The 27,251-nt window shown below is 43.8% G+C and overlaps 1 protein-coding gene across 4 annotated transcripts; it reads right to left on the bottom strand.

The window, feature by feature from the left end:
- Positions 1-593: 593 nt before the first annotated feature.
- NOD1 (nucleotide binding oligomerization domain containing 1) lies at positions 594-27,067 on the bottom strand. Of its 4 annotated transcripts, none has more exons than XM_072329607.1 (12): positions 26,986-27,036; positions 19,389-19,727; positions 17,410-17,584; positions 14,394-16,197; positions 12,265-12,348; positions 11,127-11,210; positions 9,486-9,569; positions 7,662-7,745; positions 5,769-5,852; positions 4,646-4,729; positions 3,335-3,418; positions 594-1,863 (listed from the first exon to the last, which is right to left on the bottom strand). In XM_072329607.1, exons 2-12 carry the CDS (start codon positions 19,602-19,604, stop codon positions 1,791-1,793), a joined length of 2,856 nt encoding a protein of 951 aa, XP_072185708.1. In that variant the 5' UTR covers positions 19,605-19,727; positions 26,986-27,036; the 3' UTR covers positions 594-1,790. The 4 variants fall into 4 exon arrangements, 3 of the variants coding, with proteins under 3 accessions (XP_072185708.1, XP_072185709.1, XP_072185711.1); XM_072329608.1 differs by lacking the exon at positions 26,986-27,036 and adding an exon at positions 20,660-20,745; XR_011902874.1 differs by lacking the exons at positions 594-1,863; positions 5,769-5,852 and adding an exon at positions 5,601-5,724 and having other exon boundaries at positions 26,986-27,067.
- Positions 27,068-27,251: the final 184 nt, after the last annotated feature.

The raw sequence follows: 27,251 nt of genomic DNA, 5'->3' as shown, positions 1-27,251 counted from the left end.
TCCCCTGCCCTGGGCTGCTCCTGCCAAAGCAGTAGCCTGGCTTTGGGGCTGGCCCAAGCAAGCTCTCACAACCTGAAATCTGCTCTGAGATGAATGGGTGCATCTGGCACGCTCCCTGGCACCATCACCAGTGCTGGGCTTGCTTGCTCTATCTGCCAGCTCTGAGGCTGCCTCAACCTGCTGCAGCCCGAGAGACTCTCATGTTCTCAGTAAACAAATGGCTCAGGTGCAGAAACCACTCCTGTTAGCTGGCACAGCCTGAGAGCCTCACCTTCCTGTCTGCCTCTGAGCAGTCAGTGCTGGCAGCACAGGCAGGGAGGAAAAGCCACTGACAAGTAATGACTGCTACATTGGTTTTCATATAAATATATAAGAGAGTGTAGGCAGAACTGCGGGCTGGTATGGATCTGCTGCCAGGCAGGAAAAAGAAACTCTCACCTACCAGAAAGCCTTTTGTGTTTGTCTGTGCAGCAGATTTGGGAAAGGGGGTTTGGCACTTTGATGGAAGGTTCTTCTGGGCCACCAATGTTCTGTGGGGGCATCATCAGCAGGAGTACTTTACTGTTCTGTAAAGCTCTCGGGGGTGACAACATGGGAGAAGGACAGAGGATAAACAGTGCTCCTTGTTTTGGTTCTTCGTGCACACTGAGGGTTGAATCTGAGATTCCCTTTATGAAGGGAATCAGGAAAAAAACCACCTGAAAAACCAAACAGGCTGCTTCTCTTTAAACTGCTTTCTTTTGAGGCTCTTATAAAGTTACACTCCCTAAGCACTAATTATTTTGGAGGGGGATCATGTTTTCATGCTGGTCTAATTACTGCTATATGCCCCTTGCCTTGTGCTTCCCAATAGTTCAAGGGTCAGATAAAAGGTTTCCAAGCAGATCTGTGTGTGCACGTGTTGCTGGGAGAAGAGATTTCCACCTGACACCACTGGTTTTCTGTTGTCCTTCCTCCCCATGAAGCCAGGTAACTTAACATTGATGTAGTGCCACCAGCACAGCTGGGCCCTGAGCCAAGGCAGCGTGCAGCCCGCTGGTTAATTTGTCACATGCATCTGCGGACCATCTCCCCAGAACAAACACTGTGAGAACAGGGGGTGGCGGTTTCTGCGCAGCCCTCAGGAAATGTTAAGCAGGAGCATTTTACTGCCTGCATTACGATTGTACAGCGATGGCAGCGAGGTTTTCTGCTTGTGTAAAAGAAAACGCGTCGGCTTCGAGATGGAAAAAAGATTATGGAAAGTAATCGGAGCCTCGTGTATCCGTTTCTCCAAAAAAATGCAGTGCCTACAACTGCTGTAAGACAGTGGGAAAATGAGGGTCTAATTTCTAGGCAGGAGAGGATTCATGCTGAAAGCATCGGTGCCATGCAGCCTTTCGAGGCAGTCTGTTTCCATTCAGACTATCATTTTCAGTTGTGAGGCAAGTAATACTGTGTGCTTGTGGAGCCTGTGCATCTCACACCTCCTCGTGTGTATATATGTGTGTGTGTGTTTAGATTCATGTATATAAATAAGTTAGGGATTATTTACAGCAGTATATAGAATAAATCCGAGCTCAGTTATCAAAATGCACACACCTGCCCCCGGAATCGTTCTGTTAACACTTAGTGTTGCATTTTCAAAGCACTGTACAGACATTATTTACCAAGGCAATTTCCCACTCACCAAAAGGATTAGGGATAGCAGGTGGTGCCGCGAGCACTGCCTCTCTATGCCACTGTAATGCTACGGTCCGAGTGTGACAGTTTCTGTAATACAAAGCTTGTCCAAACAGGGAAGTCCTCACTCAGAAGCAAATGATCCGTTCTTCATTTTCAAAAGCTTTGGCTTCTTCTTGACTTATCAGGTTCCCATTCAAACTATTGGAGAGAAGTAGGGAGATAAAAGGGGTGTAAAAGCGAGGCAGTGACTGCTGCCCATCCTCTGTTTTTCCAAGATCTAAAGCAGAGACCAAAGCCTGGCAGTACTGCATGAGTTCAGTGCTTCCCAAAGGTGGGTGCTTGGGAGCGGGCATCAGGCAGGCAGGCTGCAGGGCTCTTCCAGAAATTAAACTGAACCCCTGGACTTTGTTAAACTGGGATTGCTCCCCGTGTTGGATACTCGCTCCGTGCATCACAGCATCGCTTCAGAACACTGAGAGGATGATGGGCTGATTTCTGTGAGCTCACTTGGAGAAGTTGGGGCCATAAGCAACAAGGGTACAGGATCGTGGTGCTGCCTGGGGCCAAATGGTGACAGCACTGCTGTGAAAGGCAGCATATGGCTGTCAGAAGTTTATACTGTCTTCACAGCCTTTTGAGTCTTCCATGACAACAAAGGAAGAAAGCTCGTAAGTACCAGGACATAATTAACGGGAGATGACTTATGGCAAAATTTTCAAATCTGGCCAGATCGATGTTTACAGCCCTGGAAATAAACAGCCTGAAACGTGCAGCTCCCAGAAATGCTACCGACCTACAGAACCGATGGAATGGTGAGGGATGCCTGAAAAGCCAAGCAAGAACCAAAAGGCTTTGGTCTGATAACTCAGAATTTCTCAGGTGGGTATTGCGGCCTCTTTGGTAGCTGGAAGCGGCCTTTGAAAGAAGGTTCTTCCACATCCCCGGGGAGCCCTCTGTCAGATAGAGTGAGTCACGGTCTTTCTGAGCAGGAATTCAGCGTCCTTTCATTAAAACAAATGCGTATTTAAAAAAAATACATTTCAGGTTCAGAAGCAGCAGCGCTAAAAACCAGCGCCGCTCTATTGACTCCTGAGCTCCCGGCGGTGAGGGAAGGAATGTGGTGCTTGGCACCGTGCCCCGCAGCGCACATGCGTGACTGCCTGATGCCTGCCTAATCTAAAACAAGCAAATCTCACAAAAAAGTTAATCTCCTCAGAGCTTTGCACTTCTCGTGCGCTTGGAGCACCGCCCAAAGAAAATCCGAGCGCAAATAATATGAACCAAATTAGTAATGCTAATTAAATGTAGCCAGCTCCTGCTTGTTGGGATTCAGCTCCTGAGTGGCACGAACGTGTCAAGAAGTTTGAAAATAAATCACAAGGAGCAAAAGCTGACTACAGCTGTGGGCCCGGTTCTGCAGAAACACACGTTCTGCAAGTCGGCGCGTTCAGACAGACGTGAACTAACAGAGCTCCCTGATATCATAACACGCAGGGAAGTGTTCCAGTGACAGAGGCTTTTTACCTCTTTGAAGCTTGCTGGAACCGCAGCCCCTGCCCTACAGAAACTTGCTCTGTGCTTTTGTTTTTTTAAGGCTAGAAGGTTAATGCCACGTGTTTTAAAGGGAAAGAAAGTTGAAAAAGTGAGCCTTTGAGGAGAGGGTCTTTACCAGACTTCTTTAATGGCTGTGTTCTCCTTGAGAGCTTCACTGAGGTACTTCACTCCTTTGGCTGTAATTTGATTCTGGATAAGCCTAAAAAGAAAGCACTTCATATCAGCCCAGCACGCAGACTATTTTATAGCACATGCCCAGCCTGAGCTTAGCTTGATGTCAAGGAGCAAAGCTGTCAGTTTGCAACAGGAAGGCAGTTGTGATTTCCATCTCTGAGGAGGGCACACAGTGCTTGTCAGATGCCTACAGATGCACTTTCAGAAGCAGAGCTCAGTGTATCAATCGCTTCCTCCTAAGCTCGCTTGTGTCTGCATTCTGGAGATGCTGACACTGCTGACACATTTCTGCTGAGAGCTCTTTACTGCTGGTATGAGATTGCAATGTTGGGGCTCTCTGAGACAGACAGACTGCCCTGTGAAGCGTATCTGCAGCTGCCCATGAAGAAATCAAGCTCTTTCCATCTCCCCTTTTATGTGCAGGGTGATGGGCACCAGAACTTCTGCTGCTTACAAGAGACCACAAGTATCCAGCTCTCAGATAGTCAGTACTTTCCTAAGGGCACGGACTACAATTAGCACAGGGAATGCTAACCTGTGATTAGCAAAGGTTTTGTACAAGCTTGTAAAAGGACTCTGTTTATTATGTTCTCTCAATCACTTGGGATGAATGGATGGCTGTTTGTTTCACAGCCCACATCTGCCCAACCCCATTCACAGGCAAATTATTGTGAACCTCTGGATTAGAGCTGCCAGGGCTGTGGTTTCCCGGAAGTTTAACAAGTATCCTTGTGATTACTAGAAACAAGAACCTCTGCTTTTGCGGAGATTGGTGTCTCACAGCTAAGCATCCAGTGGCGGTGAAAGTGCCACAGAAGAAAGCACCGGGCAAATGGCCACAGAAGTGTTCTGTGTAGGTTCTTGACTGAAGGATACCAATTGAGCAGCTTGCCACTTTCACAGCATGATGACACACAGTAGAAATCAATAACATTACTTTATGCTAGATCCCTGCTAGTATTTTTCTGAATTTACGTTTGAGGCCAGCAATGAGCTGCCACAGAAAAACAAAGGCAGCTGTGCAGTTCAAAAGTTACCAGGACGCACGGCCAGCTTAAAGTTTTCCCTGTAAGAAAGCAGGTTCAAAACACTAGACAGCAGCTTTATTAACTTTCCATTAAAGCTGTCTACAACCAGTCAGCTGCATCCAGACCATGCACAGAGAGTGTACTGTGACCTACATAGACTTGGAAGGTGAAGCTTTAATGCGGTTACTGCCAAAGAGACTGTGCCTCTGTGGAATGTAACTTACCATAAATGCACCAGTTTCTTGTTGATCTTCAGCATCTCTGCAAAACTCATTGCTGCCTCATCATCCAGCTCATTTTTTGTCAGCCTAGGTAGGAGAGAAAACGTTGACATAAGATGCTATCATTATTTTTCAGTTTCCTGTTTTTCCAGCTCATCGGCGACTTCATTTTAGAAAGCCAAAGCAGAGCGCGTGTGCTGTTTCTGCCCTGAGCAACCTCTGAAGTCTGGACATACAGACATGCTAAAGAGGAGCCCTGGAGTCAAAAAGGCAACAAGAATGCCAGATCTTAATTTCTCAGAGCACTGATCTATCTAACGTGGTTTTCTCATAATGTTTGAGTAACTGAAAGCTGCGTGAACCGCACTGGAAAAAGATGGAAAGGCAGAGGCAGCACTAAAGGGACACACAAACTGTGAATGATGGGGAGGGAGTAGAAATAAGTATGAACCAGAACTGCATGTAGGGACAAGCGGAGCTGTGAAGCTCCGGCTCACTACAGGACACAACAAAAGCAGAGGCAGGTGGATTAAATCATTGCTTTCAGGCAGCGGTCTGCAGAGACACCGAGACTTCTGCTCCCGTCAGTCAAAACCCAACCAATCTTCCTAAGGTTACATACAGACACACAGAACCCCTGATGCACACTGCTTCCACTGCCAGAGGAAGAACACTCAAAATGCTGAACAGGTCCCTGTCAGACATCTGTGAACAGCACTAAGGAATACAAGCTGTCCTCAGATCCTCTGTCACAGCAGGAGAGCAGTGAAGCTGGGCCTGGAATCCTGGCCTCACCTAAGCACATTCAGTGTAAACAGTGGGGTGTCCTATACCACCATATTAAAACCTACAGGAATGTAAGGAGCCCATTCTACAGACCCAGCTTCCCATGGAAACAAAGGTGTACCGGTGATCCTACAAGCAGGAAAGCTAATCCACTGCTCATCAAAGGATATACCTAGATGATCTCCAGGGGTCCATTCTGATCTTTATGATTCTGTGATCTTACAGTGTGCTGGTAGCGAAAGTGCAGAGGTGGCACGAGGGAAAGAAGGAGGCAGTAAATTAGGCTGCAGCTTGCTCTGGAGAAAGAAGAGATGGAGAAGCAGAGCACACCATTGATTACCAGAATATTTTCACGGAGTTGTTGTGCTGCAAAGCTTCAGCAATGCTTTTGCCCCCCTCTGTTGTGATGCCATTGAATGCGAGACTGTGAAGCAAACAGACACAAAGGTTTAAGAAGCAGCCAGTGTTGCCTGGCCTTCTCGCTACCAAATACTAATGGCTATCTTGGATGATTCATGTCTCAGCTTTCCAGCTCTGAACTTAGATGTTTCAAGGGCTCACTTACCTTGCAAATGAATAAGCCCTTCCCACTTATATACCTGAGACCAGTTCACAGGCTGCAGCCTGATGCAGGTCTGTCACACAGACCATAAGGTTTGTTGTCAGCGAGAGCAAACTGACTTTTGGGACTGACAGCAGAGCTACAGCTGTGATTTTGAAAGCTGTGACTCTTAGCAAGGAGAGGGTGGTGCTTTGCAGTATATAGGTTTGTATGCTCCTTTGTCATCCCAATTCCCTCTACAAACCAGGCACTTTTTCCTTTAAGTGAGGTGTTCAGACACTTAAATGTCCCATTCCCCTTCCAAACACAATACCTTCTGTTGTGCAGGGAGATAAAAGCCTGTAAATGCATGTTTTCCATTAGAAACCACAAGTTTCTTAGTCTGCCCTTCATTCTTTGAATAGACTTTGGCAGAATCACCCAGGTAACTTATGCTTCAGGCTTTGAGAGTTCAAAAAGCATTTCTATCCTTAGAAGACAGGCCAGAGCCTGAAAATAGTGCATGGCCTCAAAAAAGAGGCAAAAACGGGATGAATTGGAGCAATGGCATAAATTAAGGTCTAGCATATGTGTTAGTATCCTCAGCTTCAGCTGAAACCATGTATTCTCAGCCTAAGCAAGGCAAAGACACAGAAGTAAAATGTTGTATCAGGGCCCAACTTTCCTTCCCCTCTGCATAAAGCTGCCACGGTTATCTGGTATTATCTGTGCATCCAAATAATGGACCAGGATTATCCACTGGAAGACAAGAAGTGAGCCCCAAGTAAAGGCACACTGCAGAGCAGAAGATGCACCTTGCGCAGGTGCCAGCAAAACCTGGCTCTAGCCTGCAGCTGCTCCTCCTTATTTTTGCAAGCACATTCATCAGCGTATTTGTCTGAGAATCCCAGATGCAACACAGCTTTGATTCAGATTCCAACTGTTTTCTTTCAAGTCTGATGCAGCTGGATGGCTCCTGCAATTAGGGGAAGACGGCTACTTCTGGTAGCTTTTAAGTTGAAATATATCTAGGTCACTGCACCTGTTCAGCTTTTAATTTTTCAAGCCTGGCTGTACGCTCACTGAAAGGAGGACAAGGCACCAGCTTTCAAATCCCAGGCTCTGAAATGGCAGCTCCGGAGAGATCCCTGAGCCCGGTACTGCTGCAGAAACCAAATGCCATGTGCCACCTAGTGGGCAAAGCCAGGAGCCTCCTCTCCTCGCGTGGAGGCCGGGGGAACTGGAGAACGATCCCAGCGCTCCAGCTGTATGGATGAACTCCACAGCAACAGCAGCCACAATCCACACGTATAAATCCCTAGTCAGGATCTGTAATCCTAGCAGGAAAGGTGCTGGTTTTACAATGCTGGTTGCACTCCATACAGTGCTGCCAACTTCACCCACTTTAAGGCCTCCAGAGGGCTACTTAGAGTCTAATTACTGAACTCCAGCGAGAACTACATCTCATTACTCAGTTCAGGTTGGATATTAAGAAAAAATTATGCAAAAATTTATTTTGCTTTATGGCTGCACAGGGCTTTTCAGTTCAAACAACCTGGCCTCTTGCTTGCACCAAGAGCTCGTTACGGAACAATGACCACAGCACTAGATAGCGGTCCAAGGTCTGAAGAGCCACTGCTTCACAGAGCACTGGGAAAGGCAGCTCCATGGCAAGTTCAGCTGCTGTTTTACCTCACGTTTGTCAGCCTGGGGTGGTTCCTCAGGGCCTCTGCAAAAGCCTTTGCACCTTCGTCTCCAACCTGATTGCCCCACATCCTAGTGAAGACAGGAAACCAGGAGATATCAGATGCAATGCTCTACTGCCCCTCAGCACTGCATTCTCTTTTTCTCTCCCCATTCATGCCCCAACATTACTCCCCAGCCTCTGAGAGCTGCAAGAAGCCTAGTATGTACCATCTCACTGAGCCAGGCCTGTTCTGCTCTCTGCACACCGCACCATCCAGCTCTGACTCACCAGTATCAGAAGGCCACAGCATAGGAGCAGCTCTGGGAGGCTACCAGCCTGCTGCAGCCTGAGTGCTTTTGGGATTATCTTGCTGCAGTGGGTAAGCGATTGCTGCCCTGTACCCTTCTGGGATAAAGGAATCTTGTACTTCCCTACAGGAACTTTTTACATGGTCAGACAGTGATTGGAAAAGAGTGAATGATTTTAAACTAGAAAAGAGGAGATTTCCTCCTAACATCTAATGTAAATCATTTACTCAGAAGGTGGTGAGGTCCTGGCACAGCTGCCCAGAGAAGCTGAGGATGTCCCATTCCAGGAGGCACTCAAGGCCAGGTTGGATGGAGCCCTGGACAGCCTGATCTGGTGGGTGGCAGCCCTGCCAACAGCAGGGGGTTGGAAATGGATGAGCTCTAAGGTCCCTTCCAACCCAACCTGCTTTGTGATTGTAAGATTCTGTGATGTGACCTTCAGAAGCACAGCTGCACAAGGACCCATACCCAAACAGGTGACCTTCTGAGGTCAACCATTCAATAAGCTCACCAACTAGTCTAGTAAAAGGTTATAAATCAGCATTACACCCAATGGTATCTCCTCTCTCACTGGCTGACCAGGGAGGGATCAAAATCTCACAGGCGCCGTATGACCCTGGTTTCTTCTATGCACTTCTAAGGAATAGTATTTCTAATGGCAAAGCGACCTAACAACACAAAGCACTAAGAGAAGGTAACGTGGTAAAAGCTGAAGAGATTTGATCAACAGTTAATAGCATTATCTGGACAAATTCTTTGTCAATTCACCACGTATTCTGAGATTGGAAAGACTCTGCTGAAGTTTATTTACTTTCTTATTTTTACAGAGCTCTGGTCTTGACGGCTCAGAGCCATACTCAGCTTGATGGGTAATTAGTTGGCACCTCTTAAAATCCATTGAGCTTTGTGCTATCTACTAAATACATCTATTTCCAATAAGTTCCCAGGTATTTCCTTGCCCTTCGGATCAAATGCAGTTTGTTATAAAAACGCTGCAAGGACCCGTTTAAACACAACTACCTGGGATATCATAAATCCATTTGGAGGGAGTATTTCCTCCAAAGGAGAAAACAGAAGTCCTTCGTCAAAATTACAGCAAGCATAATGGCACAGCAGAGCCACCTGTACGACAACAGAAGTGTGCGTGCTGCTGATTATATCTGAGAAATCTTTTAGAACAAAAATAAAAGGCCAAAATCTGATTGTTCAAACCCGATTTTCATATTTAAGTGTTATTGTGATGATGGCCAAAGGAAAGTTCTAATTCCTTTCAGCATTACATTCTACGAAGAATGCTCTCCTGCAGAGTGGAAAGAGAAAATGGGGATTGCCAGAGGGAGCAAGTCAAACTCTTGTATCTAGCATCAATCCTAAGAAAGAGGGCATGGACTAAATGTTTTCATTATGACCTCTCTCCAGAAATAGCAAGCTCTCCACTTTAGGACAGAAGGATGATGTGGAATTCCTTTATATTCTCACAGATCACAGATTTATCAGGACTCTCCTTAGCACTGAACTTACCCGATTTCAAACATCGTTGTGCTTTTCTGGATGGCCTGGGCAAGGCACTTCCCTCCTTCACTAGTTATTTTGTTTGCTCCTATCCTGCATAAAAGACAAGAGTTGATGAGGTACACCACTTACAACAGTACAGCTATTACAACACCAGCTCATGAAACAATACAGGTATTTAAGGCTAATTAATTCTGGATGCTAGTTACGGTTATCAAAGATTAACCTAGAGTAAAAAACACTTGCAGGCATTTGACCTTCAATTAAGAGAAAACATATTTTGTATGTTGGCCCTCCAAGTTGGACATATTACTACAAAGTCTTGATTTTGGTGCTAAGTGTGTCAGTAAAAAGCCCTAGGAACTGATCTTCAGGGCAAGGCTCCCTGTCTAGCTTTTAATACAGCTCATAATACTAGCTGTTGCTGCAAAGTACATGAATTACATGCAGCACATTTTATGATGCCACAGGGAACAGAACATTTCTTGGTAGCGCAAGTCGAGAGCAGACTGCAGCTGACAAGCACAGACTAATAATTTCAAGTCTTTTTGTTCTGAGCATTGGCTACAGGCACTGGCATAGATCAGAGTGCCAGTGGTTGGTGCTCTATAGAATCTTTCCATTTTTTGGCCTGCGTGGGTATATGAGGTGGCTGGAGTTCAAGGCAGAGGTAAGACTCAATTGCTTACATGTTACTGTAAAAAAACAAAACCAAAAACCCCTCAAGCTGCTATATTTGCATAAATTAAAACTTTTGTCTGGTTTGTCTGACTGACTTCAGGCACATGAATACACACTTTATCTCAAAACCATCTCTGGGCTCACTAGGAAGCCTGACAGAAACTGTCTTCCAACAAGCATTATTTTCTAGTGGAAGTTAGAAGATTAAATTAACACAGCACCCTGTCAAAGCAGTGACAGAACCAGAGTGCTCTAGGCTTTCAAAATCCTGCAAATATTTCAAGCAGAAATTATGTGGCTAGTGTGGGGTTTCAGAGCAAGTTATGGGTAGAATAGCACCTAGAACCCAACAATCCCTGGCTGCTGGTTGCTACATTCACACCGTCAGTTGCTATTGCTGTAGTTACTTCTATGTTCTGCTGTGGTCACAACTAAACCATCAGTTAATGATCTACCTTTTTGTTAAGTCACTGCTGTGTATGGCCAAACACATATCTGGAGAAGTTTCAGGACTTCCCAAGTGAAACAACTTCTCAGGTGAATCTAGGCTATTCCAGAGCTGAGATAATGACACTGGCACAGCATGACTGCCATAGCCCATAAAAGGTCAGATACCAAGAAGCTTGATATTAATGCAAGCAAATTCATTCGTGGCAAAGGCCAGTAAGTTCATGCACCACTTAAACCTTATTCAGGTACTCAGACTGAACTTAAGAAAAGGTCTGGTGCCTACTACTACTGATAGTCCAATGCAATCTTTACTAAAGACTATGGGTTAAAGAGTCTTCCCTACTGACATTTACTGCTAGGCTATCATAAAAAGAAATACATGAATACAATCAATTTCTTTTATTTTCTTTGAAATAGATTTTTTTTGGTTATTTTTCTTTACTCTTCCTCTCTTTTCAAGTTGCTTTATCTTGATTATGATACTGTAGAAGAATAAAGCAAACACAAAAAATTACTTACTTAACATATTCAAGGCTTGAACACTCTTCAATAAGTTTTGCAACGTATTTGGCTCCAACGTCAGTGATCTGATTGTTGTATAAGCTTAAAGAAAAATCACATCGGTAAAAATAGGTTACTCCTGCTGTACTTTCATATTTACAATCTGGGTGATCTATAATGCACAGACAACATCCATCTTTTTTGTATGGCTCTGCACACATACACAATTGCTTGTACTTCTATTTTGATATACAGTTAATATAGTGAAGGGCTAGATATAAAATATGAGGAGAATAGACTTAGTGAAAAATATTTAAATATAAGCTTTTTAATTACATGTTCCTCTCAAGCAAATAAATCTTCCCTTTCTTCCTGATTTAGTACAGAAATAATATTGAATAAATCAGAAGGAAAAAAAAAAAGCACAGCAGCACACAAGAAGAACATATTTTTGCTTTTTTAAAAGCCATAAAATCCCCTTACAAATAGTCCTGAAGATCAGATATCTGAGCAGATGTACTTACAGAAGGGCACGGGAAGAAGGAGAGAATTCTTGGTATTTGTGATCACTTTTCAAAAAGCCATTTTTATGTAGCCTCTTAACCAAAAGTGGGAAGCCAGCGCTGGCACACCTACTTAAAATTCGTTACTCTCTATGTTAAAAGACATGGCTACAGTAAAAGGGAACCGTACACATGACATCTAAAGCAGAATGTTTCTTGTCCTCCCTTCTACCAAGCTCAATCTGCTTTGCATAGTAGAAATAATTCAGCTTGCAACTGAGAAAGCAGAAAGCTCTGGCTACAAAGCCAGCTATACATACATCAATATGCATGCGCACACACACACACAACTAGCAGAAGCCTTCGAGTACAAAGCCAGCACGCCCACACAGATCAGTGAGCTGACAGCAGTCCATGCTGTGTTACAGAAGGGCTTGACTTGAGTGGGAGGCAGTGCAATGGGAGAGGAAATTTTGGTCCTTTTCCTGGTGAGCTGTTACAGAACAGGAGCTGAATCACGTCTGACACAAAATGCTGCCCGCTCATGTTCAGCAAACGAGGAGCTAACTTTGGTTTCCACCCCATTCATGCTGCAATAGCAGTTTTATTTTCCAGTAGTATTATCTAGTGCTTCGCTTCCTGTTAGTACATACCCGAGGTAAGACACAATTTGGTACTTGGAGAGCTCTTCATATAATATCCTTACTCCATGATCTGTGATCTGATTTACACTGAGCCTGGAATAAGGAAACAGAAAAGAGAGTTTGAGCCAATACAGACTACATGTGTTCATTACTCAAGAGTCAATGAATGACCGGAGGTCTACGCATTTCCCTCTGAGATTTCAATAGGTTCTTACACCACACATAAAAAGCAATTAAGGGGAATGTGAACTTAGTATTACATGGTTCACTTCAAAAACAAAAGAAAACAAAAAGCCCCAAATCACCAAGGCAATGTTCTGGAAGCTGTCCATAGAACTGGAAACAATGAAGTGCAGAGAATCAGAAACCAGAGACAAACACCTCATCTTCCTCCTGTGGGTACTGTGATTGCAGATATTCCACCTGACACCCAAGCAAAAGCAAGCTTTCCAGACCACTCCTACAGCCTTCTCTGGGTACCTACTGAAAGACAGGCATCTTGAAAGCCACAACACAATTAGGATCCAATTAATAAAGGTTGTGAAAACCTCTGGCCAGGAAATGGAACTGCCAGTCCCATGGGCGTGCTGGATGTTTCTGATTTATTGTCCCAATTAGATGCAAAATGAATCAATGTCTGTCACTCATTGAATAAAAACACTTCACAGTTTTGCCCTACACTCCTGAAGTTTTTTCACCTTGGCTGAATGGACAGTTTCCTGGGAAACATTCCAATTCTGAAAAATCACACTTTCTCAGGAAAACTCTCCCACTGATTTAGACCTGCTTTGGTTTCCCCATAAATGCTGAAGCTGAACACTCATAGCTGAGAGCTGTTATCACAAGCAGACTCACAGGCTCTTGTTGGTAGTACCTTGGTCACTTTGGAATGCACTCGCATAAAGGAGAAACCAAGATGCCAATTCTACAGATCACAGGCAGCCTGGTTCTTTGAAACTGATAGTAAAGCTGCTAGAAACATTTTAATGATCAGAAAAAGTCATTATAACAGGACAGGGTAAGTCATAACATCAGAAGAGCCACAAACACAAAAGCCTCCCAGCAGTGTGGTTTGGTGCTGGAGGTGGCGTTAGGCTCATGCTACTCATGGCATGACCACGTGATACAAAAAAACAAAATACTGTTCTTTTCTTCTCCATTTTGTTTTGAAGACTCAAACCTTTTTTATACAGGTTTCCTATTGCTTTCTTTTGGGTGGTCAATTGATTTAAAGTTGGGAAACCATCTGCTTTGATTTGGTCCTAGAAGGCCTGTATATAGGAAAAAAAGGCAAAGCAAGGCCAATCAGGAGTAATAAACCTATGTATAAAATAAACCACCTAAGGTTGAAGGAGTCTCAAAAAATGAATACTTGAAATTTCTGGGTTGTTTGTCTGTCTGAACGTTTGGAGAAATAAAGCATCACTACATGGCACAACCTCAAAAGAGGTGGAACACTGGCCTGTGTTGCTACAAGTGGAGTTTCTTTGCCCTGCTTACACCAGCTCATGTCTCCCCTCCAAATCACCTCTTAGAAACAATGCAACTAACACTTCAACTACATCCTTTCGTAACATAATTACATGTTAGCTTTATTCTGTGAAAGCCACACATCTGAACAGGATGTTAAAGCAAGAAATTCATAGCATCTGTCAGGCACTTCTTGTTGCTTGGAGAATTACAGATTCTTTCTTACCCTGTCTGTCCAAGGGTAGAGACAGGCTCAGGCAATCTTTAGATAACGGATGAAGCACTTCTCTGTTTTGTTTCCCTTAAGCACCTTCTCCCATAAAAATTCTCTTCTGAGAAAAAAGAGTACTTGTGATAGAGCTAACTAAACCTACAGACTTAAGTAGTCCTGGTTTTCTGAGTTTCAAATGCACTTGTCCCTCCTCCTGCTCCTGGCTGAAGAAATATTCCAAAAGACCAGAAAGTGGCAAAGTTGTGGATAGTCAAACCTCTAATCCAAGCTGCCTGGGGCTATTTTGAGTGTTTGGTTTCTGCTTTCAAGGCCAACTGCACTTTAATTCTGAGCAGCAATGGGAATACTCATGTTTCTCCACTTTCAAGACAGACTCCCCTAGCCAGCTGTGGAAGAAATCAAAGCTAAGAAATTATCTGCTTCCACAGACCCCCACCTGAGCACTGCAAGCTTGCTGAAACATGGTAGCAGCTGTTTCACTCCATAGTCATTGATGTTGTTGTTGTCCAAATCCAGAGCCAAGCGCTTCTGAAAGTGATGCACGACAAAGGAAATAGCACTGCAGTCAGCAGAGTAGGCATTGCAGTATGTAAGCTTGAGGTAATTGGCATGCATGCGTTTTGCAGCCAGCTTTCCCACTTTCTCACTTTGAGTCTCATAAAGACACCTCAGCATCCAAACAAAGTTTGGCTGAACCTGCACCTGATTGTACTTTGGAAGCCTGGACCGAGTGACACCCTTCAGATGGGATTTCATGCTCTCCCCAAGGTATGTGATGAGCGTCTTTCTCTTCTTTCTAACAACTGCAGGCAAGACTAAATGTTTGAAGAGCTTCTCCTTGGATCTGGAAAGCAGGCCACAAAGAAAAAGGTTGGTAAAATGGAAGTGTTCATTGTTTCGGAAAGGATCCTCCGCTGTGAGTGGTTTCTTCAACCAAGGAACATGAAAGCAAGTATGTTGGGCAGTGTCAGCAGAAGAGCATTCATTGAAAAACTGAAGTAACTCCTTATTCTCCACTCTCTCTTCAATAACTAGGAACAAAGCGGTGAAAAAAGACTGAAGGGTTAAATGCAGGAACTCATAAGTGGACCGGTCATCACAGCCACTATAACCTTTAACTGTCCTGAGAAAACCCAACTGCAAATCTTCTTCAGAGATGTTCACTGATGAGACCTCCTCTTGTTCAAAGATAAAGATAGAGTTCCCCATCCCTCTGTATGCCATTTTACCCAAAGCTAGAAGAGTTTCCTTTCTTGATCTGAACACCTCTGCTTGGCTCCTCGCATTTTTCCTCAGCAAATTTGTTTTCAGAGACCGGTTTAGATGGACTTCAATCATGAGCAAAAATACATCTGTCAGTGTAACAGAACAGTCTGGAAGCTCATGGCTGTCAAACATGAAATGGAAATGTTCATAACATTTAAAGATAATCCAACAAAATAATGGCACTGAACACAAACTACGGAGGTTGGGGTTAGCTTCCAGCTGGTTCAGTACCAGCGTTCGCTGCCCCACATCTTTAAAAAACATGGCAGTGTATTCCTTCAGGTTACTGCTGGAGAAACCACGAAGCAACACTTTCTTTCTAATGATATTTTTTTGGATCTCAGTTCCTGTCCGTGCTGTAAGAATTTTCTTGGATCCTTTAAGAAGCTTTCCTCTGAGAAGGCTTACCAGCAGCACCAGAGGGTGAATGGGTTCATTGGGTGAACACATCTCAGGAACACTACTGAGATCAAAGTTGGAATAGATCTCATCAAAGCCATCAAACGTGAAAAGAACCGTATGAGGGAATTGCAAGATGTGATGGAACACCTCTGTGGGGTCCTGGTCTGGGTAACAATTATATCTGAAGAGTAAGTCTTTCAAACACATGGTTTCATCTTCCTTAAAGCAACTAAACATTCTACATCGGAAGTGGAAGAAAAACTTGGCCTCTATATCCAATTGTTTTTTGGCCCAAAGACTTTGTATCTTCTGCAGCAAGATAGATTTTCCAATTCCTGCATCGCCAAAAATATAAATAGTCTCTCCATCTTCATTTATTATTCCAACTGCATCATCAAAAAGGGCTTGTAACTGACACACTTCACCCAGGCTCTCATTGGTAAAATTGACCATCTCCATAATACTGTTAGAGTAGATTTCTTCAAGCAGCATCTCTTCCCTCTGTGCATATGACATAACGAATTTGGAGTCCCGTCCCAGTTCATATCTGAGTTTTTGGCAATACCTGCTAACTAAAAAGACAGTGAACTATTATTAAAATAACTACTATTAAAAAGCCTGTTGCATATGATAACCTACCTCCGTGGGAACTCTGAGGGACAGCAAGTTAAAAATAATTCTTACACAAAATCAGTTTTTGGCAGATGACTTCTATACATTCAGGCTGCCATAATAATGGAAAATTCAGATGCTTAGCATGTGAGTCACCATTTCCTGAAGTCCAACACTGACTCCAAGACACTGCACTGCATTAAGAGGCTCCTATCTTTCAGATGGGCCTCAAAGTCATGCCCCCAGAGCTTTGATGGAGATTGTTTGACTGTCTGCAAAGGAAGGGGTTTTTGGTCACAGGTTAGTTTTGGAATCTGCTGTTTCACTCTGTTTATATTCTATATGATTCAGGTAGGTGGCCATTCTTCTTGTTTGGTATTTTTCATTATTGCAAATAGAAAGTGTGTGCTTTAGAAAGCAGGAACCCCAGATGATTTTTTTCTAAACTGATGCAATAAAAATGAAAGTCCCAGTTACTGTGCAATGTTGACTTGTGTTTTTATCACTACAGAAACTTCACCTCTGATGGGGGCAAAGTACTTCTTGTATTTATACAGTATGAAAGACCTCTCACAAAGAAAACACATATTCCTGCTATACTTTGACTTATACTAAAAGTCATTATTTAGAACCATAAAATAATTCAGGTTGAAAGGGATCTTGAGATGTCTTAAGTCTAACCTTCCGCTCAGAACAGAACCACCTGCGAGACCAGATAAGGTTATTCAGGGCTTTGTCTGGTTGGGTCTTGAAAACCTACAAGGAGAGAGATGTCACAGCTGCTCTGGGCAGCCTGCCTCCTTGGTCAAGTGCCCTCGTGATGAAATACTAGCTATTCCATTGCCAAAATGTGACAATGTTGCTAATAAACTGTAACAGAAGCCTAGAAAATACTACAGCTGGCACAAGGTGGATATGCCATTACGCTATATATCCACACACAAATGCAAAAAGAGCTTGACTTTAGCAAAACAGGACTCTATATCAACATGAGTGTTGTGTTACACAGTGCACCCTTTAATTATTTGGCTAGCACTGCTAGCAAACACAGTATGTGCACATTTATTTTCTCAGGCTGTGTCTGCCTAAAGTCATTTACTCTCATGCCACCTGGTTGGAACCTCCTAGACAGTGGATGTTGTAAGGAAAGGGATACAGATGCATGATCTTACCTGGATCTGTATTTATGACAGGTTTACTACAAATATGCTCTGAAGGCTGGTAACCTATTTCATCCAACCAAGGCTGAAGTTCATAGTAAGCATCAGTGACCTTCTGCAGGACATGGATGAAATATTCTGAAACTTCCTCTCCCTTGCTTTGAACCAAGTCTAGAAGTTTGCGAACCTGGAGAAACAGTACAAGAAAGAACACAGATGCATAGCACTTTGTCACAGTTAAACTGCTAAACTTCTTAGGATCCCTTTTGGACTGAAATGAAACACAGAATCAAAACCAGTGCTTCAAAAACTGCTCTGAATCTAGTTCTGAATTTTAACCATCATAAAACTCATTTTCTGTTTCTACCTGGATGTTGCAAGAAAGACAGCTCTGCAGGTTAAGGTCTGAACTTGTAGTTAAGTCATACGCTAACCAAAACCAGTGTGGAGAAATACTGCTCCTCAAAAAAGAATCTAAAGGATTAGCTCAGTCTGGCAGAGCATCTTTTAAATCCCAGTTTGGTTAAAATGGAAAAGAAAGAAGGGATTTCTCAGTGCCCTTAATTCATTCCTCTGGATTGTAGATATTCCAGTCACACTCAGATTTACCTCTGGATCCAGAGAGATCCACAGTGGGGTACGCAGAATCTCTCTCTAGATTTTAATGCAGATCAAGAAGCCCACAGTACTTTCTTTTAACACAGGAGTGGGTTATCTATCTCTCCGTACAATGTACTCGTTGCCTACAACTATTACTAAAGCCAATGGCTGTCAGACAGAGGCTGGAGCAGTTCAAGGAAAAGAGTTATCTTTAAAATTGTATCAGAGGCAGATCTCTGTGCAACCAGTACGTAGCAAGCTCAGAGCAGAACCCTCCTTGGGACAGAGCTTTCAGGGGCCCCTTTTGAATGTCTGGATCCTATTCTTGCTGAGAATGAATCAATAATTCAGTTCTAAAGCAGAGAAAGGATTTGTTGAGACTATGTTCTCTTGAGAGGTTTGCAAATTCTGTGTGTATAGCACACAGCAGAAGCACTGTATTTTGGACAAATATTTATGCTCTAAAAGGCAATTTTCAGAGAAGCTCCCACAGAGCCCACTTCACTTATGATTGTGGCCTGCTCTCTGTTTCTGCTCAGGCTCCTGATGCACAGCCCCCCTCCAGCATTGTTACAACAATCATGTATATTATGCTGACCAAAAAGAAATGGAGATGATCGTACAGTGTGTATTTGTTCAGCATTGAGCTTGTACACAGTGAGTACTGTGCTACCATTTCGAATTGCTGGGAAGAATGATTATTTTATGAAAATCTGCACTGTTGGTGAAGTCCAAGTTCTCTGATTCTTCTATAATTCATCTGCCTCTAATTGTGATGCTACATGACTGGTCAGGGAGATAAACAAGGCGCTCGTTTTAAGTTATGATGCAAAGAGCAATTGTGTACATCTAATAATTTTCTCCTGTCTGAGGAACAGGAAAAAATGTTTACTACTGATACCTAGAGATGATCAGTTCAATCAGTTTCACAAGCAAACATTTATAATGTACACAGGATTTCAAAGAGAAGGGAAAGTACACACACAAACAACATGCAATGATAAACTCTAAAATAATATTTAATTCTCATCTTCTCCTCTAAAATAAGCTGATCTGTCCCTCAGCATCCTGAAGTACATTCTCCTCTGCATGATAATGAAGGCTTGTAAGCATCAAAGTCACAGCCTAACAGCCACTGTGGTCAGCTCCTTATCAGAGGGCAAAGATGCAGCTCAGGGGACAGAACAGCAATTATCAGCCTGTTCATTTTTGCAGCTGTTAACAGGCATCTACGCAGTGCTGGTTGTGCTTCTGGAGATGCATGTCCAGAAAGAATAGGGTGGTAACTGTCCAAAATAATAAAGATTATGAAAGATATTAAGATCGGAAGATCTAACAGTAAATTGAAAATATCAAAAAGTTTAAGCTGGTTAATGAAATAAAAATAATACCTTATCTGCTTGAGTTGGAAACTGGACAACAATCTCTGCATCTTCAGTGGAGAAGTACTCATTGTTTCTCAAGTTGTCAATCAGACACTGGGTGTGTCGGATTTTACTGACCAGAAGCTCTCGGTATACCTTCAGCAAAGCAATGCAGGATGGAGGACTTGCTGCCAGAGGTTTTTCCACAGAAGTCTTTGAGTTAGCACAAAGGTGGCCTTCCATAGCTGAGAAAGCAAGAAGCTGCTCTGCCCAGCATCATCTTTGTCAAACAATCTGTCTGCAGTGAGGAGTCAGCTTGGGGTTAACTTCAAGGAAACAGGCATTCCGTCTTCTGTACTGCTAAGCCTGTAAAATTAATTGCACAGAATGACAATTTAAACATTATCCTCTGCAGATACATCCCCCTGTTGGCCTGTTAAGAGTACTTCCAACCTCTGTGAAATGCCATTACCAACTTAATTAAAAAACAAACAAAAAAATTCTGTCATCCTCAGGTACTTCCATTCATTTGTTCCATTCAGAGAAAAAAATATCTACTGCAGACAGTCTCTCCTGTAGTATAAACACTGCTGCTTGCCTCTAACAACACTCCCACATGCCTTATTAACTGCCTGTTCTTAATACGTAATTGAGTATTTTTAATAGCATCTCCAGTCTCGGCAGACAAAGCAGGGCATCTGTCCTTACATATCTGGCCAATAAAATAAGTGGAATAAAATTGTATTATTTCATAATTAATTGTGTAGAAAGAATTAATTTACAGTAGCGATTCATTTTGCTTTTTGTTATAGTAGACGTTTCTGTGTGAAATTTTGCCAATAAGATACACGTCCCCAGAAGCGAGGCCTTGTCAGCTGAGTTTGAGCTAAAATAAGACAGTTTTGCTAATACAAAATGATTTGGTTCAGGGCAGACTTGAGAGGCAGAACTGAGGCTGTGAGAATGCCACAGGTCAGATGTTTCTGTTAAGGAAGCCAAGAGCAACGTGATGCCCACTATGGAAACATTGCTGTCATCTTAAGAATCAATACACCACTTAGGGGCACACAACACCTCACACCTCTTAAAACTCTTGATTCAGACAGCATGTAAAATGGGGAAAAGTCCACTGCATTGATTTAATTTGGTTAAGCTTACCAAATTCCAGTGAGTAACCATTAAGCCAAAAATCCAGTCCTTCCAGATGTGAACAACAACAATGCTATAGAAAGGTCTGATATTAATGATTTTAAGTATACAAGAGCTCATCTCTAGTGATTCACACAAAAAATCTGTACCTCTACTTGAGCATGGACAGCACAGAGTAGCTGAATTTGCAAACTCTTCTGTATAGCATGAGCTGTGTCTGGAGGTCGGCATCCTAATTCATTCTGGGCTCCAAGCCACCTCCACAAGCATACAGGGAAGAGACTGCATGAAACACAGCTTGTAATGAAGCTACCAGTTTGAAACCTACACAAACACACTTGACTGCCCAATACCTATCTATATTTGCACACCTAGAGACACACCTCGACTGCTCAGCCCAACAGCCATGTGCTCAGAAAACCTTCCCATTGCTGTAGAAGTTTTGTGTAGAAATAGCGCTCGTTAGCATGTCTGCTCTCTCCTTGCCTTCAAATACGTAGGCTGTTTGTGCCTTCGTGCTCCATACCAGCTCTTGGGAGCTCATTGGATGGCTTCTATTCTTCTTTGCAAGGCATATAGCAGGAGGAATCAAGAACAACAAGACTGCTCTCATATCACCAAAGGATTTTTTCTAATTTATTTCCAGTTAATCTAGCCACACAAAAGTCAGGACGTTACGTTGTAATTGTAATTGTAATTCCACAACAAATTCATTTAGATACTATTTAGCCATGAACCTTGTACATACCATTTCCAATGTAAAAAGATGACTTTTTGCAAGAACCTGCATGATTAACACCAACTACTGGCATCCTGTGGCAACAGAGCAAAACGTACTGCTGTTTCAGCAGGCCAAGGGATAGCTGGAAGAATATTTTTAGATTCTGATTATAGATGTACCAAATAAATAAATAAATAAATAAATGAAAATAGAAAGACAGACTCCTTCAACAACTCTATAGAGATGCCAGCTTCTGGAGCTTTATACTTCCCCTATTTCCCAAGACAATGCCAGTAAACTTCCTTCCAGCTCTCTCTCCTGACAGGATGTAACTGAGGTCTTCCAGCTTGCAGACGATTCCAGGTGACCTGCTCCTGGAACAAGCTCATCTCTATGCATTTTCCATACAAGAAACTACATTCTGCATCAGTGTATAGCTTCTCCTTGATGCTGGAGGAAGACGTGGTTTATACTCCTACTGCATTTTAGTAATACTGACTGTGTACACTGAGAACCATGTATCCTAGCTCCACTGATTTCAAGAGGCCAGTAGGTTGCATCTTATGGCTGCTGATCTGCACAGATGAGCCCCACAAAGGCAGAGACTGGGTAAATCCCAAGCACAACTATTTTGGGACACAATCAACTCAAAAACAGCAAAATTCTTTCAGCCAAAGAGAATGGAAGCAAGTGATCTGATTTTCTTACCACATGAGTGAGTGACTGCAGCTCCCCAGACAAACAATGCTTTCATTGCACCATCCACATGACCTGCCAGATGAAGTGGCTGATTTCTGAGTCACTGGGCTTCCTAGAAGCCACACTGGCATGTTTCATAAATGAACAGTATCATGAGGACCAAACAATGCTGAAAACATCATTCACACTAAAGCTTTTTCAAGCTTTTAAAGAGATAAAGCCTCCTTAAAAACACAGGCAATAGAAACATTAACCCTTTCGTGTACTGCCTTTACACAACACCTCCTGCTTCCTTTGATTGTTGTAGGACCACGTTCTTTCTTTTCAGTTTGTGACAAATAAGGCAAATATCCAGGAACCCATAATAATGAACTAAGATACCGTCGAGTACAAAATAAATAGAAATAATTTATTTACTCTTTCAGATCCAAATAAAAAGACATGGAAAGGAATACAAAAATACAGCAAAAAAGATAAGAACAAGAAAAATATGGAAAGAACAGAAGGTCTCAAATAAACCTGACTCCCATTTGATTAGGTCTGTGTCAGCAGAGAACCTGGCTGCTGCTGGGAGATGAGGCCAAGCACCAGGGGAATAATGGAGAAAGAGCAGAAAATACAGAACAGTGAAGGCAGAGCTGGATGAACACTTATAGCACCACAGAAAACAGTATTTTTCACTGGTCTCTTTTAATAAGAAAAATGGAAAACCTTCACCATCAATGGACTAAGAAAAAGACACGGCAGAAGAACACCTTAACTAGTACTGGAACAAAACCAGTTCCCCAGGAGTACAGTTACCAGCAAGGCAGGTACATGCATGCTCATAACAGCATATCAGATTCACTAAATAACTTCAGGTTCTACCTAGATTAAAGCCAACACAAAAATGTCCTACTATAGCAGTTCCAGGTGCAACAGCACCTAAAAGTCCTCACCAGGGTGAGAAATGTGCTTATTCTTTCAGAAAACAAACAAACAAACAAACAAACAACACAAAAAACCTGTTGGATTTTGACGTATATAATTCTGTATGGCTAGCTTAAATTGATTGGAAACAGGAGACCAATGCATAGGCGTTACGAGGTACCAAACTTATCTGCAAGTCCCTCATCTCTCTTTCTGGCAAGAGTCCCAGCTTCCACAGCATGGCCTGTTGGAGTGATAGATGACAGGGTTACAGTGCACCAAGTCTCCTATTACAAGGACCTACTAGATGTACAGTGCTAGGGTATGCTTAAGGGCAAACACTTATGAGGCTTAGAAAAGGGTGTTGGAAGCAGTCACTTGCTAGACCATGGAGTTTCTTTTATCTCATGTACTTTCTTATATCATGTACTTTCTCTTATCCTGAGCACTCCAGTTGCTGGATTCAATTCCAGTGCATCAGTCAAGGGGATGCTAATAGAAAAGACTGAGACATACATTAGTGCACTGAAGTGTCTTGACATTAAAAAACAGCCTAAACACAGACACTGTTGAGAAGCAGCCATTCCATTTCTGAAAGGGCTAATGAATTAAATATTTTCCCCAAAGCTACCCTGAGCTTCCTACAGTCCAATTAAGATATCACTAAGTTACAATGAAGAGAGATCGGCTGTTCTAGCAGCTCCAGCTGAACATCAGCGGTGAGGTTTGTACAAAGGGTGTACACACAGGGAGAAATGGAAATAATTGCCACCAGTGTGAAGTCCCTAAATTAGCAGAAATAACTGAAGGAGGAACAGAGGGAGGCAAGAGCAGTCATACCTGGGCAAAGTAGGGGTCTGGTATGGAGAGGCAAGGGGACAGGCACAACTGGGGAAAAGCTTCTTGTCTGGAAATAGAATAGACTTCTTCCTGAGGGGGAAAGGAAAAACTTTTTTTTTTCCTTTACTCAAGAGGCTACCAATTGTGTTGTAAAGGCAATTCAGATAGCCTCTTTGGGGACAGCTGTTTCAGTCCTGTGAAGAGAACAGAAAACTACCAGGAACTAAAAAGAACCAGAAAGCAGTGAGCTCACTCTTCCATTGCAAAGAAAAGATAGAGGACAACCCTGGCCTCTGAATGAAGACTCAGTGGAGATGGAAGGGATGTCAAAAGCAATAGCAAGACTGGCAAGAGATGCTTATCGTAAGCCTGCAAAACTGAGAATAACAAAGAGGAAGGGTATTGGGCCGAGAATAAGTAGGGAAATGAAAAAGTGAAATGAAATTTGTCACAGTATCAGTGCTTACAGCAAGGTTTTATGTAATCTATGTCAACAAGTAGCAGCGCTGACAGTTTGCGAGTGAAGGTATCAGCACTTCTATCCAGTGCTGCTTCTGACCTCCCTTTATTTAAAAATCCTCAGCGTTGTGCAAGCATACGTACAGTTACAGCTGTCTGGGCCTTGCCCTTCTCATATCCTCTTTTCACTAAGATCACTTGCTTTCCTTCTATCAAAACTGCCATGCTTGCTCAACTGCCAGTTCTGCGAGTCCTGTGGTAATGAGGAATGCTCCAGTTTACCGGTAGCAATAGCATTTATTACAACAAGAACTTACTAAAAGGAAACGTTGTAGAGAAAGAAATTGAAGGGTCTCAATAGCTGAAAAGAACTTCACATTTGGGTAAACTGAAGAATTAACTCCTCACCGAGTCAGCTGCTCCCAAGAAGACAGGGTATGAAGAAGCAACAAAGTCCATAATTAATAGCAGTGATTCAGAGAATCTTATTTAAGGCCAACATGAATACTTCCGAAGAGCTGAAAACTAAATCAGTAAAAGGTTTCTCCCGTAGTTTTCTTACTCTAGCAAAAACTGTTCCTATAATTCTCTGTAAAATGAAGTCCCATGCCATAGCACTAGCTGCAAGCAGCCAGGGCCTGGAATATCTTCAAGATTTCACAGCACCCTGTAGCCAGTTCTGGCAAGGGCAACAGCTAAGTATGTGCATACACCTCAGTGCCAGCCCAGGGCAAGTGGAGTCTTGGAGAGACATTCCCATATTTGCTGGCACAGTCTTCTGTCAGCAGCATTAAAAGCTACTCCTACAGAAGCAGCTCCCTTTCCCTTAGAAGTATGAGCCATTGTAACTTCAGGCCAAATTTGTATTGTGGGAAAAGCTATTCTACAGTGATAACCACCCCACAGTAGGGTCATTACAGCAAAAGGAGAACTGGAGATCACAATGTGTTTTCTTTAATGATGGTAATCCTGGCTCACTTAAGACAGTCTCAACTCAAAAATGTGATGTCTCTGGGAGAGACTGAAAAAGAAATTGATTTTACCAATCTTAATTCATGAGTGACACATTGTCTTTGAATACGGCAAATAAAGGAGAGTTTACTTCTGCTCACTCTTAATTTCAGAGCTGTTTCTAATTGTAATCTCAACTTTAAAAGAACATCACCTATTTTACATAGTACAAGAACAGTAAAAAAAGTGCAGGTGCTGAAAGCAAATGGGCTTAGGCACTACATGAAAAGTCTGCATGTTTCCATGAGAAGTGATACAATTTATCTATTTCCCAGGGTTTAAGAAAAAACAGACTTTATTTTTGCAGCACAGATATCCCCCCTGCTCTCCTTTGACTATTAGTGCAAGCTTCTGTTGCCATCCCCAGCTGTCTGTGGAGCAGTAGATAATAAAGAACATAGAAGGAATTATTTCTGCCTCCAAACCGACATGATACAGGCTCTTATGGAAATTTTCATATCCTTTGTGGGTTTTGCTGCTACATTTCCTAACAGCATACTTGAGAAAAAATGGATCTTTACCTGTCAGGTTTGGATGAATTACCAAGTCCCTGTCAGAAAGATTTTGTGTGGCTTCCTGATAACTCCTTTCTGGCGAGTTTTGGGAAAGCACTGAATAAATAAAAAGGAACCACTACTACAATGCAAATATTCTTCAGCCAAAGAAAACTTTGGGAATGTTTTTAACTGATGGAGGAGGAGGGGAACAACTTCATAGAATCACAGAATCATCAAGGTTGGAAAAGCCCTCTAAGACCATCTAGTCCAACCATCAACCCTTCCCCCCCCCCCCCGATGCCCACTGCCCACGTCCCTCAGTGCCACATCCACACAGTTCTTGAACGCCTCCAGGGACGGTGACTGCACCACCTCCCTGGGCAGCCTGTGCCACTGCAGCACCGCTCCCTCTGAGAAGAAATTCTTCCTAATATACAACCTGTACCTCCCCGGGTGAAGCATGAGGCTGTTCCCTCCCATCCCATCACTGTTACCTGGGAGAAGAGGCCGAACCCCACCTCACCACAGCCTCCTTTCAGGCAGCTGTAGAGAGCGATCAGGTCTCCCCTGAGCCTCCTCTTTTCCAGACTGAACAATCCCAGCTCCCTCAGCTGCTCCCTATCAGACCCCTCACTTTGCCCTTCTCTGGACACACTCCGGGGCCTCACTGTCTTTCTTGTAGTGAGGCCCAAAACCTAAGACAGCACTTGAGACACAGCCTCACCAGTGCCCAGTCAAACCAGCTGCATGAGAGACCCCCGCCCGCCCCACCGCTCCAGGGCCACAACAGAGCGCCGAGAATGAGGCAGGCAGCTCCCACTTCTCACATCCACCTGATTTTTGCGTTGACTGAGGAAAGCACCGAGGCCTCAGTGACTCCTGTGTGAGTGCGTGCACGCAGATGGATCTTCCGTCAAGTTGACAAGTAAACGGCATTTAATGCCTGTATCCCCCTCCGAAGGACAAGGCCGGGCGCGCTGAGCGATGCCTTTACCCCGCCCGTCCCGCCGCGCGCCCTCACCCGAGGGCTCCACAGCCCCTTCCCCAGGCGCATTTCATCGCCGTCAGCGGCCCCTGCCGCAAGAGCACAGAACGCTCCGCGGCTTTGCACTTGGAGCACCAGCCCACAGGGTCCCGGCCGGCAGCCCCTCCCCTTCCATCCCGTAGCCTCGAGCAAGACAGCAGAAGAGGCAGAAACTTTGATTTCTGCCCTTAAACCCCCGAGCTCGAACTCCAGCCCCACCCGCACTGCCGGACGTTCCCCGCCCGCCGCCCACCCCTCACATCAGGACATCGCGCCCGACCCTGTCGCCCGCCCCGGCCCTTCCCCTGTACTCACCGCAGCGCGGACCGGACGGAGGGGAGGAGGAGCGGAGCAGCGCTGCCCCCGCCCCGGCCCGCAAAGAAGGAGCTCCCGCCCCACATACAGTCTCTCCTCCCCGGAGGGAAGCGGCTCCTCCCCGCAGAGCCATGACCGAAGGCCCGTTTCCTTGTGAACCTCACCTTCCACCCCACGCAGTTGGCCGAAGGCGTCTTCTTCACAAAGCCCGCCATTCCTCTTCCTCTGAGGCAGAGCCTTTCCCCGTCCTGCACGGGCTCCCACCG

This window comes from Excalfactoria chinensis, chromosome 2, assembly GCF_039878825.1.
Source record: "Excalfactoria chinensis isolate bCotChi1 chromosome 2, bCotChi1.hap2, whole genome shotgun sequence".
In the NCBI taxonomy this organism is placed as follows: Eukaryota; Metazoa; Chordata; class Aves; order Galliformes; family Phasianidae; genus Excalfactoria; species Excalfactoria chinensis.
Note: the sequence above shows the minus strand (reverse complement) of the source record. Positions and strands in the feature narration are given on the sequence as shown.